Here is an 18,969-nt window from a genome sequence, read left to right on the forward strand (position 1 = left end):
GTCTACAGAGTTCCCCTTTTACATCTGAATCTACAGAGTTCCCCTTTTACATCTGAATCTACAGAGTTCCCCTTTTACATCTGAATCTACAGAGTTCCCCCTTTACATCTGAATCCACAGAGTTCCCCCTTTACATCTGAATCCACAGAGTTCCTCTTTTACATCTGAATCCACAGAGTTCCCCTTTACATCTGAATCCACAGAGTTCCCCCTTTACATCTGAATCTACAGAGTTCCTCTTTAAATCTGAATCCACAGGGTTCCCCCTTTACATCTGAATCCACAGAGTTCTCCCTTTACATCTGAATCTACAGAGTTCCTCTTTTACATCTGAATCCACAGAGTTCCTCTTTAAATCTGAATCCACAGAGTTCCCCCTTTACATCTGAACTTGCAGAATTCCCCTTTGCTGTAAGGGGGACTCTGTAGACTCTGATGTAAGGGAAAACTCTGTGGACTCTAACATAAGGGATGCTCTGGGAACCCTTTAAGGCAGAACACTGTGGCATCTGGTGTAAAGGGGAAATCTGATTTAAGGGGGGCTCTGAGAACCCTGATTTACCTTAGTGTACTCACTCAGAAAGAAGGGAGTAAGGGGGAGATTTCAGTCACAGACAGGGATGGATAGTGAGCTCACACACCCCTTGGCAGTCAGCACCTCTTATCCAGATGTATCTGAGGCTGCTGGACTTCAAATTTCCAGCCCCCCACTTCCCTTTTCTGAGGCACAGTGCTGGAGATTGGAGTGTGGGCAGACACAGAGGGGTAGGGGCGGGAGGAAGAGGAGCAGATTGAGCCCTCTCTCCTCTCCCGTCTGTGTGTGTATTGGGGGGGGGGGGGATTGTAAGTGGTGGCTTTGGGGAGCATGAAAGAGAGAGTAACAGACACTCTCAGCTTAGACAACTGAAGCCAGCAACCCTGCTGGGAAACCATAGTCCAGTCTAAATAATGTGTCCGGCTTTCAAGCAGTCTGATTCCAAACCTGAACTGTCTGGGTGAATCCCGGACAGGTGGCAACCCTAATTACAAGGGATATTTACATGTTTTGTAATATGAATAAAAGTGATCAAAAAATAAAAAAAATTTAAGAGAAAGTGTAAAAAATAAAATAAACAATAAAAAATTAAAGTGCCCCATCCCCTCGTGCTTGCATGCAGAAGCAAAAACATACGCAAGTCAAACCTGCACATGTAAACGGCGTTCAAACCGCACATGTGAGGTGTCGCTGTGATCATTGTAGTGAGAGCAATACTTCTAGCACAAGACCTCCTCTAAAACGCTAAACTGGTAACCTGTAAGATTTTTTAAAGCATCCCCTATAAAGATATTTAAGTACTGTAGTTTGGCGCCATTCCACGCAATTTTAAAGTGTGACATGTTAGGTATCAATATACTCGGCATAACATCATCTTTCACTTTAACTAAAAAATTGGGGTAAATATTGTGTCCCCCCCCATCCCAAAAAAAATGTGTTTGAAAAATTGCTGTGCAAACACTGTGTGATGTACAAAATTGCAACGGCCGTCATTTTATTCCCTAAGGTCTCTGCATGTCTGGAGGTTCTGAGTAATTTTCTATAAAAAAAATATATGATTTTTACATGTAGTGTGGCAGGTGGTTAACCGCTTAACGACCGCCGCATGTACATATACGTCTGCAAAATGGCACGGACAGGCAGAACGACCTGCCCGCACGTCGCTGCCTAGACGTGGGTCGGTGGTCCCATCGGGCCCCCCCCCCCCGTACATGCGGCGATCGGTAAGCCTCTGGGAGCGATCCGGGATGAGGGCGCGGCTATTCGTTTCTAGCTGCCCCCTTGTGATCGGTCCCCGGAACTGAAGAACAGGGAGAGCCGTATGTAAACACGGCTTCCCCGTGCTTCACTGTGGCGGCTGCATGGAATGTGTCATCCCTTTTATAGGGAGACTCGATCGATGACGTCAGACCTACAGCCACACCCCCCAAAATTTGTAAACACACACTAGGTGAAACATAACTCCTTCAGCGCCCCCTGTGGTTAACTCCCAAACTGCAACTGTCATTTTCACAATAAACAATGCAATTTAAAGCGGATGTGCCACTAAAAAAATATATTAAAAGCCAGCAGCTACAAATACTGCAGCTGCTGACTTTTAATATAAGGACACTTACCTGTCCTGGAGTCCAGCGCCGTCCGCAGCAGAGGACGAGCGATCGCTCGTCACCCTGCTGCTCCCCCCTCCATCCACGGTGAGGGAACCAGGAAGTGAAGCGCTCCGGCTTCACTGCACGGTTCCCTACGTTGCATGTGCGAGTCGCACTGCGCCCGCCGATTGGCTCCCGCTGTGTGCTGGGAGCCGAGTGTTCCCAGCATACAACGGGGGACGGACGGGATGCCAGGAAAAAACCCGTCTTTTGCCCATATCGTGTGGCCGGAAGTGGGTGCAAATACCTGTCTGTAGACAGGTATCTGCACCCCCCTCCCCCCTGAAAGGTGTCAAATGTGACACCGGAGGGGGGGGGGGGAGGGTGCCGATCAGCGCGACTTCACTTTAGGGTGGAGATCCGCTTTAAATGCATTTTTTGCTGTGAAAATGACAATGGTCCCAAAAATGTGTCAAAATTGTCCGAAGTGTCCGTCATAATGTCGCAATCACGAAAAAAATCGCTGATCGCCGCCATTAGTAGTAAAAGAAAAATAATTAATAAAAATGCAATAAAACTACCCCCTATTTCGTAAACGCTATAAATTGTGCGCAAACCAACCGATAAACGCTTATTGTGATTTTTTTTACCAAAAATATGTAGAAGAATACGTATCGGCCTAAACTGAGGAAAACATTTTTTTTTTGTATATATTTTTGGGGGGATATTTATTATAGAAAAAAGTAAAAAATATTCAATTTTTTTCAAAATTGTCGCTCTATTTTTGTTTATAGCACAAAAAAAAAAACGCAGAGGTGATCAAATACCACCAAAAGAAAGCTCTATTTGTGGGAAGAAAAGGACGCAAATTTCGTTTCGGTACAACGTTGCACGACCGCGCAATTACCAGTTAAAGCAGCGCAGTGCCAAATTGTAAAAACACCTCTGGGCATTTAGCTGCATATTGGTCCGGGGCTTAAGTGGTTAATACCCCTCTGACTAATATCAGGAAAAGATGAACTAAGCCTTTCATTGGGCTCCAAAATAAACTATGGTCCTCGAGTTGTTCAGGAACTACAATTCCCATCATGCCTAGTCATGTCTGTGAATGTCAGAGTTTTACAATGCCTCATGGGATGTGTAGTTCCGCAACAGCTGGAGAGCCGGTCCCTGTAGGAAGTGAGCTACAGAAATAACACCAGGGGCTGTTTATCCAACTGCTAATCTTCACAAACTTTATTGCTAGATAACAAAGAAACACCACCAATACGGGAAGCCTAAACACACACTGCGTGTGGCCTGCCTTTGACAAAATGGCGGCCTGCCAGTACTCTAACGTTCCTGTGTACTAGAGGAGAATGCCGGGAATTGTAGTCCAACCACGGCTACGACGACCGATTCCTAAAGGAAAAATAAGGGCGGAGCCATAAAAACGAACTCCATTTCCCATGATGCCTCTTGATAATTGATTTCTCGACACGTATTTAGCAGTCTTTTGAACGAGTCTATACATTAAAAACGTGCGTGTAAACACCTGTACACCCGGAATAGAACATTCTCCTCACCCGCCTAGCACGGAACCAAAAGCCTACGGAGAATTGAGGACGACCGTTTTCTGCAGCTGCGCAACCCCGGACGCCGTGTGCGTTCAGCCAATGGGAAGCGAGCGTTCGCTGCTGAGCGGACCAATAGACAGCCGGAGAGCGATATTTAAATTGTTTGTTGGGTTGGCTCAGCAGACGGTGCAGGATTTCTAGTGATCGGATCTGAGCGGTGTGTTTGGTCGGATAGCAGTGTACACAAGCCGCTTCTATCCAAGGAAATATGGCCACCCGCCGGGCTGCTGTAAGTACTGTGTGTGCATGTGGTGTGCTCGGTGACCGGAGAGGCGGTTATGGCCTATTCGCAGATCTAGTCACCGCTGTGCGGCCTAGGCTGTTGGGGTTTGCAGGGCATGGGCCTTGTGTGTGTGTGTGTGTGGGGTCACCACCTATGTGAGCGATGCCCAACTCTGGGCACAGGGGCAAGGAGGTAAGTGCGTGGGGCAAGGGGAGGTAAGTGCTCCTGCACAGAGACCAATCGTCACCCTTCCTTGCCTGATGGTGCTGATCAGGGGCTGCCAAGCTTAGCCAGTGACCTAATGATTGTTTTATTCTCCCAAAATCCATACATGCCCTGTAATTGTATGTTTTCTGCTGCCTTGTATGTAATGTGATCTCCTGAACCCTTCCTGGAATGAGCTGTGCAGGTTTGTGTGGTCCTGTGCCCAGCTCTACACACTGTGCCCAGCTCTACACACTGTGCCCAGCTCTATACCCATCAGTCTATCTTGTGGGTAAGCAGGAGAGGGAGGCTGTTCCTACCTAGAGGGGGGCATGGAAAATGGTTGGTTGTAGTTACCCTACATTCAATGCAGTGGTATGTTTACAACTGTGTAGACTGACCAAAATCAAAGTGATCCCATGGGTGTAGATTGCATCAGGCCAATAAAAAAAGCCGGTTCCCCCCCCCCCCCCCCCCCCCTTTTTTTTTTTTTTTTTTTTTTTTTTTTTTTTTTTTTTCCTCTCCACTCTTCTAATGCACTGGACCTTTATGTTGAGCGCCAATCCCAAAAACATAGAAAATTCACATTCAAGCGCTTGTGAAGCGTATTTTCTAGTGTGAATGGCCCTAAGATCAATGAAAGGTGTTGGTTTATTTTTGTCAAAAGGTGTGTGTGTAAAACCTGAGTGTGCAAAAAAACATCTGGACGCACAACCCTTGTAGGATCCATGGTTAGAAATCACACTAATACTAAGGAATTCACAATAAGTACATTGCTTGAGCCCATTTACTACAACTGGAGTTAAATTTGGTGCAGCTCTCCAATCGGCTTCCAGAATTTGTCAAAGGTGTGTGTGTTCCCCCCCCCCCCCCCCCCCCCTAAATAGCTTCCTTTACCTTAGTGCAGTCCTCCTTCACTTACCTCATCCTTCCATTTTGCTTTTAAATGTAATTTCTTCTGAGAAATCCTCACTTCCTGTTCTGTCTGTAACTACACACAGTAATGCAAGGCTTTCTCCCTGGTGTGGAGTGTCGTGCTCGCCCTCTCCCTTGGACTACAGGAGAGTCAGGACGCCCACTAACACACAGCTCCTTTCTCTATCTGCAATGTAGAGAGCATCCTGACTCTCTTGTAGTCCAAGGGAGGGGGCGAGCACGACACTCCACACCAGGGAGAAAGCCTTGTAGTGCGGTGTGTAGTTACTGACGGAACAGGAAGTGAGGATTTCTCAAAAGAAATAAGGACATTTAAATACGAAATGGAAGGATGAGGTAAGTGAAGGAGGACTGCACTAAGGTAAAGGAAGCTATTGAGGATTTTTTTGTTTACCTTTACAACCCCTTTAATGGAACAAGCTGACCTTGGCTGGCTACCTTGTACAACATCAGCTTGTTCCATTAAGCTTTGACCAATTCTGGAAGCTGATTGCCATGCAGAGCTGCACCAGAAATCGCACTCCAGTTTTAGTAAATCAATCCCACTGTGCATGCATTTATTTATTATCTATGGTTCCACGTCCTCCAGTTATAAAGTTATTTAAGTGACATTAAAAGATAGTTCCCTGCTGTGTAGTGGTTTTGCACAGAGCAGCCCTGATCTTCCTTTTTAGTCACCAGCTGGTGCCCCTGGCTGCTCTTTAGCTGGTGCCCCTCAACAGCAAGCCACTTGCTCAGGTGCTTTCTTGCTCCTGAGCCCTCCTCTATGGATCCATAAAACAGAGCTGTGACACAGCCCTAGGAAGACTTTAAAGTGGAGGTTCCATCAAAAATACAATTTCGCTTTTAAAGTGTGGATAAGACCAAAAAAAAAAAAAATTCACTGAGGATCCTGATGTCGGCTCCCAGGATGCTGTGTGCTTGCCCTGTGTCTCCGGGCTTGTTTATGGGTTGCTATCACAACGGTGTGCACTTTCGCCGCCGCTCGTTGTGATGGCAACCAAAGTGTTTGATGGCGCTGCAGTGCTATTGCAGGCGCACGAGAATGGGACGGGCACCGTCATCTACAGTATTCCTGGAAGTAATTGCTTGTGGGCTTCACAATGCCCACAAGCAAAATGAGAACGATCTGGAGACAAGAATATAAAGTGTTCGTTTTGAACCACTCGGCGGAACTTTTTAAAATAGTAAGTGGAGACTATATAAACATATAAAACGGGAGAAAAAGATTTAAAAAAAAAATGTAATGGGAACCCCGCTTTACTACTGCAGCACTGTGGAAGTTCATTGAGAAGCTGACGGCTGAAAAGGCTCTTGGTAGTTTTAGTTCATCCAGTCATAAAATAAATGGCCTGGTCAGCTGACTTTAAAAGTGGAGCTCAGGGCCTGGCATTGAAAGGGTTAAAACGTCATTGTGTTCTGGAGACCAAGATTTAATGGCTTTCTCCCAATGATGGTCATTTAATCATTGTATTATATCCCCTCTTGTGCCTCACCAGGTAGGATAAGTTTATAGTGTTGGGTTCCTCTCGCATCAGCAGATTGGTCAGATCCACCTGTCTGTTTTCCACCCATTGTTCTCTATGGCAGTGGTCCCCAACCTTTTTGGGCCCGGCGTTGTTGAAGAAAATTGTGCTAAGGCCCGTGGGGAGTTTATGCGGCTTTTCGTGGGCAATTTATCGGGGGGAATGGCTGGTGTTGATGCTTCAATTAAATTATTTCAGCACCATGATTGATATGGTGTCAGGATGATTGAAGCATATTATTTATATACAATGAAATAGTTCAACTCGCCATAATACAGAATGTGCCAGATTGTCACTGCAGTGGTGGCAGCACAGGTGTGCGCATTAGTTCAGAGGCAAGCCTGGAGTAGTGACTAGTGAGATGATCTCATCTCTCTTCTCCCCTGCCTCACCTCCAGCAGTGTTTTTGTAATCTGCCGTGCTGTGTTGGTGGAGGCGCGGTGATGCTGATGCCCTCGGGCAGTGAGATCATCCTGCCTCGCCTCCTTATAGCAGCCCCGCTGTGAGCGATGAAGAGCGGCGATGCGGGCGGTGAGAGATCTCATCTCTCTGCCCGCTCGCCTCAGTATAGCGGCCCCACTGGGAGCACAGAACAGCAGTGATGCGGGTGGGCAATGGTGGGGGGATGTTGTCTCTCTGCTCGCTCCGCCCCCGCACATCAGTGTAGCTTTTGCGGCCTGGCTGCAGCCCGGGGGTTGATGACCCCCCGCTCTATGGAGTGGTGCTAAATACAGACAGCTGGGGATCCATTCCCTGTCCAGCAGATCGGATGAGTCTGTTTCCATACAAGTGCCCTGGAGAACAGCAGTCTGTGTCCAACACTGTATGACAGTGGTCATTGGGTCAGCAGTGAGATCTCCTGAGCAGGTAGATCCGGTTGGTGGGATTCTTTGTCTAAGGGGGGCCTTATTTTATATTGGATGTCCTCTAGCCCCCTTAGTTTTGCCCTTCAGACTTTTTTTGGAGACCAAAACTGGACTGCATGCTCCAGATGTGACCAAAACCAGAGTTTTGTAAAGTGGTGGCATTCGTGTTCTTGAGTAAATGCCCTCTTTTTAATGGGTTGATTAATGCTAGCCTTGATTGCTATTGCTCAGTGTGATTTGCAAGGACCCCAAATCCTTTTCTATCCTGTTCTCCCCCAGTGAGTAGAGTAACCTGCATTCATTTCTTTAGCTCCCATGTTGATGTAACTTACAAACTTTTCCAGATTTCACGTGAAGTTGACAATGCTGTTGGGGCGATGAGATCGAAGGCCCAGCTGAACGGTAGAAGAGCTGCTCTGGGAGAAATCGGTAACAAGGTGACAGTGCGAGCTGTAAAGCAGCCTGCCAAGGTACGCGATGCACAAAATTGGATCAGATCTAAAGTGACATGGTTGTAAATGGCTCTTGATTACTAGTGTCTTGTTTACAGACCTCAAATGCCACATCAAAGACTACAAGGCCTGTTGCCAAAGTATCAAATGTGAGTGTGAAGCCAAAGGCTGTAGCTGTGACGGTGATTGAGGCCCCCTCACAAGCAAAAGTAAGTTGGACTAAAGCTTATCGCATGATTACTGCCTATAACACTCGGTAATGGGAGTTTCATGTAACTTGGTCATGTCTTGAGTCCTTAACGTTCCCTACAAAGTGTATTGGGCTTTACAGGTGTCATTGTAATCTTGTGTACTAATTTCTGACATGTGCTCCTTTTTATAAAGGAAGCGTCTCCAGTTCCTATGGATGTGTCAATGAAGGAAGAAGAGGAACTGTGTCAAGCTTTCTCAGAGGTCCTAAACCATGTGGTGGACATTGATGCTGAAGATGGTGGTAATCCACAGCTCTGCAGCGAGTATGTTGTGGATATCTACAACTACTTGAGAGAGCGGGAGGTAAACATATTTCTAATCCTTTGCATTAAGGCAGTTGGGGGCACAGCTTATCTGTATCAAATGCATACAGGTGATTGGCGTGGCCGTCTATAAGTAGTCCTGACAGATTTAACATGTGTTTTTGGCCAGTTAGTGCTGATTTGGATGAAGCTTGAGCCATGGTTGGCACCACCTGACTTGACAAGTAAATTTGGGTGTTTAAGAATTATACTTTCCTTGGCGTATACTGCGTCCTGTCGCCACAGACTCTAAGGCTGAGAACCAAGCAATCAAACTCCGCTTATTCCTGTTCTCCCTGAGCAGAAAGCTGGTGACTGTCCCTTTCTGCTGTCTTTGCCCCTCCAGCACTCACTGAAGTGCTGGGCTGTGGATGGGTAAGAACAACTGACTGGGCCTCAATGGCTTGCTGAGCACCAGTACAGTCATGTGGGCAGAACCTGTCCATATGCTCAAGATCTTCCCTGAGCCTGGACCAGATCTGACTTCAGCCTGATGTCGGCTGAAAACTGGTTACAGGAGTGAAGAATTAACTGCACTCCTGTGATCCACAGGTAGTACAGCCAAATGAGCTTTGGCTGTAATTCTTTACATTAACCACTTGTCACCCACTGTTGTATGGCAGCTGCAGGCTAGGTGATATCTGCTGGCTTTAAGGGGTGCAATCAGCTGTGGCCAGAGTATGAGAATTGTGTATTGTGAACAGCGATCTAGCTGTTCCTGCGAAACGGGGAGAAACAGACAGGTAGAAGCAGCACACTTTACAGTAAGCATACACTTGACCCCTTCCCAACCAGTGTCATTGTACAGTATTGGCACTAATCACTGTATTGGTGTCACTATTGACTTTAATGCACTAGATTGCCTAACTATCAGTCTTGCTAGAAGTCACTGATCACTGCCATTGCAGTAATGTCACAGCGTTTGTAAATTTGTGTATACGCCTTAGTTTATAGATGCTGTAACTTTTGCCCAAACCAATTGATATACTTATTGGAGAATTTCTGAGGCATGCAGAATACAATTTGGCCTAAAATTGATTTTTAGAAGGGTAGAAAACGTGTTCAGTTTCATTTCTATATCAAAAATGAACTGGGTTATTGAATGCCACCAAAGCTTTGTGGGAAAGGGAATTTTTTTTGTACATTGTATGACAACACCATTGCCAGTTATAGTGCAGAATAGTAAAGAATATGCTCTGCGCATGAAGGAGGTAAAGTCTTCTGGTGGGTTAACCTGAAGATGTTGGCTGGACAGTGACTGCATTCTCCAATGAAGTTGCCTTTTTGGTGTATTCAGACAGCTGTGAAATGCATTAGCCAGAAGTTCAGATTTCTCAATTCACCATGTCTAGCATGAATGGGGAAATCTCAAATCGGTTCATGGGGCTAAACAAGGGCACATGTATGGCTAGCCTTGGGAAGCAGTCCTTTGCCAGTTTAGATGGCACTGGATGTTAACTGGTTTTATGGGATATTCAAGAGCTTGATTTTTGGTTTAGGATGGCTTCTAATGTCAAGAATTGGATTATATTCAGTATAACACTGTGCAAATGCAGACTTTGTTGCTCTGACAGTTCTTTGTCTAACCATCTCGGGATGAGGTGGCATGCTATCTTTTGCAGCAGTGTAAAATATCACTATTTACCACAGGTCCAGCAGTCCATAAAACAAAGATATCTGGATGGAATGGAGATTAATGAACGCATGAGGGCCATCCTGGTTGACTGGCTGATCCAGGTTAACTCCAGGTTCCAGTTTCTTCAGGAAACGCTATACATGGGCATTGCCATCATGGATCGATTTCTTCAAGTAAGTTGCTAGTGGCCTTAAATTGGGAACGGGGTACCTTGGCTTGACCCACAAGAAATGTGCAGTCCGACATCGCTGGCATTTAACTATAGTGGCTTCAATACTTTTTGTTTTAAAAAGCATTCTGCAAGTTTTCTTAATTTTGATTGTCCCAAGCCAGAGATCACTGCGGTGCTCTCAGGTCTGCAATGGCAGCCTCCATACACGTTACAAGCTTCCTTTTTCAAATAACTTTTTTTATTCTAGGTTCAGCCTATCTCACGTGGCAAACTTCAGCTGGTTGGTGTGACTTCACTCTTGTTGGCTTCAAAATATGAAGAGATGTATAGTCCAGAAGTTGCAGACTTTGCTTATATCACAGACAATGCCTACACAACATCCCAGATTAGAGAAATGGAGATGATTATCCTTCGTGAGCTCAAATTTGACTTGGGACGACCACTTCCCCTTCACTTCCTTCGACGTGCATCAAAGGCATGCAGTGTAAGTTTGCCTTAAGCAGTCCAGTGGATGGCTAATGAGGGAATGTAACCTAGAATCCAGATGTGAATGCTTTCCCAGCACTATAGTAATGGGCTGAGTACATGACAATATATTGTTACTTGGAGACAGTTGAGATGGCTGAACTTGGGTAGAAGGCCTAACCAACACTGAAATACATTGACCAATAATCACTCTCTAGCCCCCTGCTCCCATGTCACTGGCTTTGATGGCAGTTGGAGTCAATGGAAACCCAAGACAGCAGCTGCTCATCCCTATCGCTGGAACAATCAATTTCAGGTAAGTAAAGGGGGTGGGGGGGCTGCTGCACTACAAGTTTTCACCTTAATGCATTAAAGGGAGTTCCAGCCTTTTAATGTTAAGTCAGCAGCTACAAAGTGTAGCTGCTGACTTTTAATAAATGGACACTTGCTTGCTCCAGTCCAGCGATGCTGCCACCTGGAGCTCTTTCCCCCCCCCCCCTTCCAGCTGGTGCCTCCATTCATAGTGGGCACCTGACAATGACCGCTTTCGGCTTCACGGCCGGGCACTTGCTGCACATGTCACACTGTGCTCATGAATGGGACAGGTGATCTCCTGGGAACTGTTCCTGTCGATCGCCTAAAGGGAGGTCACCAAGGCGGTCCCTGGGCAGGGGGAATAAGTGGGACAGGAAGTCCCACTGTAGTGCTTGGTTCAAGATATTAAGGAATTCAAAAAGATACTGTACATATCTTTCTGTAAGAGGGTAGAATTGCGTGTGTGTGTGGGGGGTGGGGTGTTTTTACAACCACTTTTAATAAATCACGGAGTTGGTCCACATATCTGCTATCCAGATCAGGGCTTCTCAGCATTAACTTTGGAGGCCAGACCCAACTAGACAGTTGCTGCTAGTCTAGAATGTGACCTTCATGCATTGGGCTCTTGAGTTGTGATGTGTCTACATATATTGCAGATATCCCAACCTTCAGTATCCTTGTCCAATGGGATCATAGATGATCTGGAAAGCACAACTTTGTGCCCTGGATACAGTAAAACCTGACAACGGGCTCAACTTTCTATCCAAAACAATGCTCCATTCTGGGGCATTTTACCAGGCCAAGTTGGGGGCAAATCTGTAATCTAAATTGTAAATGTGCTCTAAAGACAGGATCTAGCATTGCCCATTTTGAATACATTTTGAATTAAAATGGGATGACGCATGTAGTTGATGCTGCAAAAAAATGTTCTGCCTGCCCAGATCCCAACTTTTTGTCCATACTTGCAGTGGGAACAGCTTGAATTTGGTGTCTTGTAGATTTAAAAGTTGGTGGTAATTGCATCTAATTTTATTTTTTATTTATGCAGGCTGATGCAGAGCAGCACACACTAGCAAAGTACCTAATGGAGCTTACCCTTGTTGACTATGAAATGGTCCATTTTCATCCTTCTGAGATTGCCGCTGCTGCACTCTGCTTGGCGCAAAAGGTCCTTGGAGTTGGCATCTGGGTAAGAAACAGAATCAAATAGCTGGCATTGCCTATAGCTGGAGGGAGATGCATGACTGGCTTTTTAACCACTTACAGACTGACACTGTACCCAAACAAAATTAATGTTTTCCTCAACAAATGATTTTCTTTTGTTGGTGTTTACCTCTGCAGGTTTTTTCGTTGTTTTTAAAAATGTTGCTTTGTTTCTATGTTTTGCTAGATCTGTGAAGTCTTTAGGCCTATATAGTCATATTTTTGGTAAAATCGCAATAGGTGTAACATGCACTTTAACTTTAAAGTGGTTGTGAAAAGTTTTCCCAAAATGGCTTCCTTTTACCTTGGTGCAGTCCTCCACTTGCCTCCGATTACCTCCTACATCATTCGATTTTTGCTTTTAAATGTCCTTACTACTGAGAAATCCTTAGTTCCTGTTCTTCTGTCTGTAACTACACACAGTAATGCAGCACTTTATCCCTGGTGTGGAGAAAGCATCCTGACCCCTTCAAGAGGCTATCTACTTTGCTGATAAAGTAGCTGTGTGTTAGTGGGCGTCCCCTCCAAGAGGCTTTCTCCACACCAGGGAGAAAGCCTTGCATTACTGTGTGTAGTTAGACAGAACAGGAAGTGAGGATTTCTCAGAAGAAATAAGGACATTTAAAAGCAAAATCGAAGGATGAGGTAAGTGAAGGAGGACTGCTATTTAGGGGGGAAAAAATTACCCTTACAACCCCTTAAGAGGGGAAGTTTCGGGGGGGGGAAAAACATTTTTAAAATGAACAACTTTGATGCAAATTAAGGGTCAGTGTCCATCTGCAGCCTGATTAATGCCTTAATTTGCAGCCTCGCCCTGAATCAGGAAATCGCCAAGCCGTCATCCCCTTCTAACATACGCTTTTTTTTTTTTTTTTTTTTCTCTCTCCCTGAAAATTGGGGGCAAAGCAGTGTTATATGCCGGCAGTGTACTACACCAAGCCATCATCTCCTCTCCTACATAAGTCCGCCATTGGATCAGCTACTGATAGGCAGAACACTGGTCCAATGGCAGGACTATGACGTAGGTGAGGTACGCTGTCGGCGTATAACACGCACCCCTGCTTTGCCCCCAACTTTCAGGGAGACAATTGCATGTTATATGCAGATATAGAGGAACCCTTGACAGTGCTATAAAATGCACTGATTACTGTATACATGTCACTGGCGGGGCTTGACACGAGGGGTTACATTTTTCTAACCATAGGATTGACTGGAGGAGACGGATCACAGTTGCCAATCACTAGAATCTGCCTCTTGTCAGAACAGGGATTTATGTTTACATGCGCACGCCCTTCTATTGCCCTTAAAGGTGCCAACCTGCACCAATGGTGATTTTTGCCAACCTGCTGCAGTATAGTGACGGCTGGTCGGCAAGTGGTTAAAATGGTTTAGCAGAAAATGCATCTGTTAAACTTGGTAGTGTCAGGTATATGTGAAATACTGATTGCCTGATGCTGCTGCATTAAAGCAGAACTCCAGGGTTTTCAAACTCCCCCCTCCAAGAACATTAAACGGATTTTACATTTGTGAAATTCCTTTTTTTCAGGAAGTCGGCTTTCTAATTCATATAATGCATCATGTATTCTGCCAGGGAGGAGCTGTTACTGTAATTGCATTATATCCTCTTCTCTCCCATAATTGAACCACATTTCCCATGACTCATTGAGATTGGCATGGGAGGTGCTCCAGGCCTGTAAATGTGAACTTGCTCACTTCAACACATTGCACCCCTCATTCTCCAGCAATACTATTCAGTAACTCGCAGTATGTGTTTACAGCCTTATAATACAAAAAATCCTTCTGCTTTATGTAATCATTACTGAACTGTAGACATCCCATAATGATGTATTATACACGCTGTACTCCACTGTTAGAAAGGGCTGCAGCAGGATGAATATTTCTAATACTGAATTACAGCAATCAGTGACCACCAGTGCAGAACAGGATCATTATCAGAACTCATCCGGATGACACAGCAGGGATCTCGGCTGTGTCAGGTATAATGTGACATACTGATCACAGCCCAAGATCCCTGCTGTTATCTGGATGCATTCTGATGGCAATCCCACTCTGCAGAAGGGAGAAGAGGACACCTCCATGGGTGGCACAGATCAGGGGTTGTGAGACCCCCCTCCACTTCTATTTCCTGCCTGTTCACTATCAGAACTACTCGTGGGAAGTGCCCAGACCGCTGGCTGAGGATGCAGGAGGTCTTGCAAACAGAAACCACAGGGCAATAACTGTTTTTCAGCAGAGCGCAGAACATGGATCTGGACTATTTGGGTACAGATGTACATGTAATGTAGTACAGTTCCAGGCCATAGGCTTTTGTATTGGTGATGTCTGTTTTGTGTATTGGATACTAATGGCTTTTGTGGATTTGCCAGGGGTCCACACAGCACCACTACACGGGCTACACAGAGGAAGATCTGACTCCAATCATTAAGCATATCGCTAAAAATGTAACCAAAGTCAACCAGAATCGGACAAAGCACGTGGTAAGTGACTTGCAGGATGATCCAGCAACTTTTCATGATTTCTAAGTGTTTAAATGCAGACTTTCTTGTGGGTGACTACTATATTGTGAAACTACCCTTTAAATCATTTATTTTGGTTAAGGGTGCCTGCAATCTTCTGCACACAACTCTTTATTTCCAAAGTGTTGTAGATTGTTCACCCCCCCCCCCCAATTCCACCTCTTCCAGCAACTACCTGGAATCCTCTCCCTCTCAATCGGAGTCTGCCTCAAGAAGGTGAGCGACCTGGCTCCCTCTGCCTATCCTGACTAGGTTCTGACAGAGGGCATGCTGGCTGCCCTGGCAAGGGACGTAGAGACCCTGCATCCTATCAATCTCTTAAAAGATTGGAAAGTGGATGCAATCTCATCCTTAATGGAGATAAGGATTGTAACGGGAGTCACTTTAGGGGCACAGGGTGAATGAGAACCCCACTATGGTCTGTGCTAGTCACATTTAATGCGGTCAGATATTGTATATATTGTGTGTTGGCTGATGTATACGTCAGCTTGCTGTGATGAAAGGGGTGGGGTGTGATTACATTCCATTGTCTATTGTGGTAATTAAGTCTGCTATGTGGATTGGAGCTTGGTAGACAGTCTGCATACCTATTATGGGATGTTCAAGTGTTTTGCTGTGAGGAAAGGGGGGGGGGGGGGAAATCAAGCAACCCCCCCTGCTAAGACTGTTTACTGAAGGAGAAGTTTGAACACACCTGACCGGTATCACCATTGTCATTGGACAATCTAACCCACCCTGTTTCCCAAGGGTGGGAGGGATGTATTTTGAAGAGGGATGTATTACCATGTGCAGATAATAAAGATTCATTCCCTGTTTTGAACCTCAAGCCGAGCTGTGTGTCTAGTTTCTGGGGGGAATTCTTATCGGTCGTGTTCGTTTGCCTGATTGTGGAGTGTCGCTAAGCTGTCTTGGGTGGAATATCGAACAGATTTAACCCCTGTCCCATTTGGGGTTCCGTTACAAGGATCTTGTGACTTGCAGTCACTGGATCATCCCTGACCAGACTACCCACACTCGGCACTGTGGCTTTTCAGTTGGTACTCAAGTTTGTCACACATTCTGGACTTTCACCTAAAAGCCAAAAACAGACAATTGCCCATAAGTGTCCCCCCCCCCCCCCCACTGACCCATACAACCACTGTGTTGATCTATCAAGTGCCCCATCACCTGTGAAGTCCTAAAGCTTCTACTCTAGCCAAAACAGTTTGCCTTATATTTGACTCTGTGGTATTGATGTACTAACTTTTTTTTTTTTTCCTCTTCAGGCTGTGAGGAATAAGTACGCCAGCAGCAAGCTGATGAAAATCAGTACACATCCCCAGCTGATGTCTTCAGTTATTACAGAACTGGCTGCAAGTCTAACTTCCCAGTGAACGGTCATGAACACGTCTGCTAACACTTTTGCACTTTTTATGAAACTGCCAATCCAGGCATGAATGCTGCTGACTTTGTAAATAGTTTTAAAAATTTTAAGGTTCTTGTGCAACACGGGACTGCTGGGATTCCTGAATACAAAATAAAATTTACCCTGTTTTTTTTAAGAAAGTTGGCTGCCTTTTTAATTTGTCAGGTTTATGTTTTAAGGTAAACCTTAATTTGCTCTTACTCACCCCTCCATTTTGTTCCGGGGGGAGGGAGAGAAGTTATCAAGGAAATAAAACCAGACCTAATGTTGACTTAAGGCTAGTACACAAGTGTGTAAACTGATGGCTCCAGTTGGAGCCACTGTACTAACCATCTCCCCATGCTGAGCTAGTGTGGTCTTGCAGAGAAACAGTTCCCCCCCCCCCCCCCCCCCCGACACTCCACTCAGCACTTATTGGTTAAGACCTCTGATCAGAAGCCAGTCAGCTGTTGGTTTTTCAGCATGCGCCAAATGGCCGTCTTAGACAGACTGCTGTATGTTTGGTTTTTATTTAACCGGCCAATGCCACTGAACATTCGACCTCCTACTGGCTTGCTTCTGGTATTTACTACTATAAAATCATAAACAATTAAATAATGATTAAATATCAAAGTCCATAAAGTGCACAAGTGAAAAAATCCAAATGGTGCTCCAATGTAAAGTGACTGAGTGCAGTAAGTCAGAAAATCTGTGCTCCACAGGTAAAGAATCCTCCACCAATGTAAATAGATAGATGGCCTCTCACCTCAGCCATTCGACCATGGCTAGGTCACATAGCATATTACACCTCCCAGGTACAAGCAAAACACCTTGAATCCCAATAGGCAGGCAGCTACCATCAACACAGCTCAGCCAATTACCAGATCAGCAGGAGGGTATATGTAAATGAGAGAGGGGACAGACTAGTGCTCTCTGTATAGTAAACTAAGTATTTATTAAAAACAGGTAACAAACTCACAATTAGTGGCACTCAAAGCCGAGTGTGAAGCATGAATACATGTATCAGAGCTCCAGGCTTCCGAATCCACGATCCGTTCACAGGGCAGCGTGTGAGGCGGCGAGCGCGGGTGACGTCGCGGGACTTCATCAGCATAGGGTGGGGAGATCAACGTGTGCGTCCCGCAGTATGTTATATAGTGTGCCGTTGCCTCAGCAACCTAGCACAACAAAGACCTGTTGTGCTAGGTTGCCGAGGCAACAGCACACTATATAACATACTGCGGGACGCACACGTTGATCTCCCCACCCTATGCTGATGAAGTCCCGCCTACTGGGACGTAACGTACGAAGGGGGAGTCACGTGACGTCACCCACGCTCGCCGCCTCACACGCTGCCCTGTGAACGGATCGTGGATTCGGAAGCCTGGAGCTCTGATACATGTATTCATGCTTCACACTCGGCTTTGAGTGCCACTAATTGCGAGTTTGTTACCTGTTGTTTTTAATAAATACTTAGTTTACTATACAGAGAGCACTAGTCTGTCCCCTCTCTCATTTACATATACCCTCCTGCTGATCTGGAAATTGGCTGAGCTGTGTTGATGGTAGCTGCCTGCCTATTGGGATTCAAGGTGTTTTGCTTGTACCTGGGAGGTGTAATATGCTATGTGACCTAGCCATGGTCGAATGGCTGAGGTGAGAGGCCATCTATCTATTTACATTGGTGGAGGATTCTTTACCTGTGGAGCACAGATTTTCTGACTTACTGCACTCAGTCACTTTACATTGGAGCACCATTTGGATTTTTTCACTTGTGCACTTTATGGACTTTCTTTGATATTTAATCATTATTTAATTGTTTATGATTTTATTTGCGCTGCACTATTTTTTACACTATATGACTTTGGGACTTTTGATTTTGAATTGATCCTTAGTGCTGTCTTGCAATTTGTTTTTGTTTATTATTCCAGCGCTGAATTCTTCTCTATTACAGTATTTACTACTATAAACCAGACTTCTTATAAAAAAGAGGCTGGAGTCTATCAGCAAAAAATCAAACATGCTGCCTAAATTTTGGCCCAATTTGTATTCTGCTACATATTTGTAGAAATCATGATGGGATAACTTTTGCACAAAAAAACACACCTACAAACCATGGAATAGATTTGGGGGGGGGGGGGGGGAGTTCTAGTAGCAACCACTTTCTTAGGCACCAGTGACACAGTAAAATATACACCGTCGTACAGATCACTGGCTGGGAATGTTTTTTTTTTTTTTTTTTTTTTAATCTTGTGTGCAATCAAAAGGTTAACTGTATCTAGCTGGTGTTTCCCTTCTTTGAGGGAGGTGCTTTGACTAGAGGAAGTCATAGATCCCAGTCCCAGGTTTGCAGGATCAATGCCATTCCTTACTGACGGAAGGGCAATCTGCTTTCATTACAGAATGATCACCAGCGTAGCATTACAGCACCTAATACCTGGAAGTGCATGATCCTGTAGGGTTTAGCCACCCTGTAGCAGTGAGTGCTACAGGGTGGTTGGTAACTAGTGAAAGGGGTGTGTTTTTGTTTGGTGCACATGTTAAAAACGGAGTTGATACAGGGGGGCACATGGTCCCCGGTCCAAAAGCTTATGACTTCAGAGAACAAACGCCTTAATGTGGAGAGTAGATATTTCTGAGGTTGGATGAATAAAGAGAAATGCCTGTATGGAACAATAGATTATAGGCCCTGTTTACATTCCACCCTTGTAGTGTAATCCATGATTATACCAGTCTGCTTATGCTATAGTTCAGAG

The 18,969-nt window shown here is 45.2% G+C and overlaps 1 protein-coding gene across 1 annotated transcript; it reads left to right on the plus strand.

Annotated features, from left to right (window-relative positions):
• The first annotated feature begins 3,833 nt into the window (after nt 1-3,833).
• CCNB2 (cyclin B2) lies at nt 3,834-16,367 on the plus strand. Its single transcript, XM_040342780.1, has 9 exons — nt 3,834-3,969; nt 7,840-7,965; nt 8,046-8,156; nt 8,332-8,502; nt 10,152-10,310; nt 10,557-10,793; nt 12,138-12,278; nt 14,680-14,790; nt 16,095-16,367. The coding sequence occupies exons 1-9, from the start codon at nt 3,949-3,951 to the stop codon at nt 16,200-16,202; spliced, it is 1,185 nt and encodes a 394-aa protein (XP_040198714.1). The 5' UTR covers nt 3,834-3,948; the 3' UTR covers nt 16,203-16,367.
• Nucleotides 16,368-18,969: the final 2,602 nt, after the last annotated feature.

This window comes from Rana temporaria, chromosome 3 (assembly GCF_905171775.1).
Source record: "Rana temporaria chromosome 3, aRanTem1.1, whole genome shotgun sequence".
Lineage (NCBI taxonomy): Eukaryota > Metazoa > Chordata > Amphibia > Anura > Ranidae > Rana > Rana temporaria.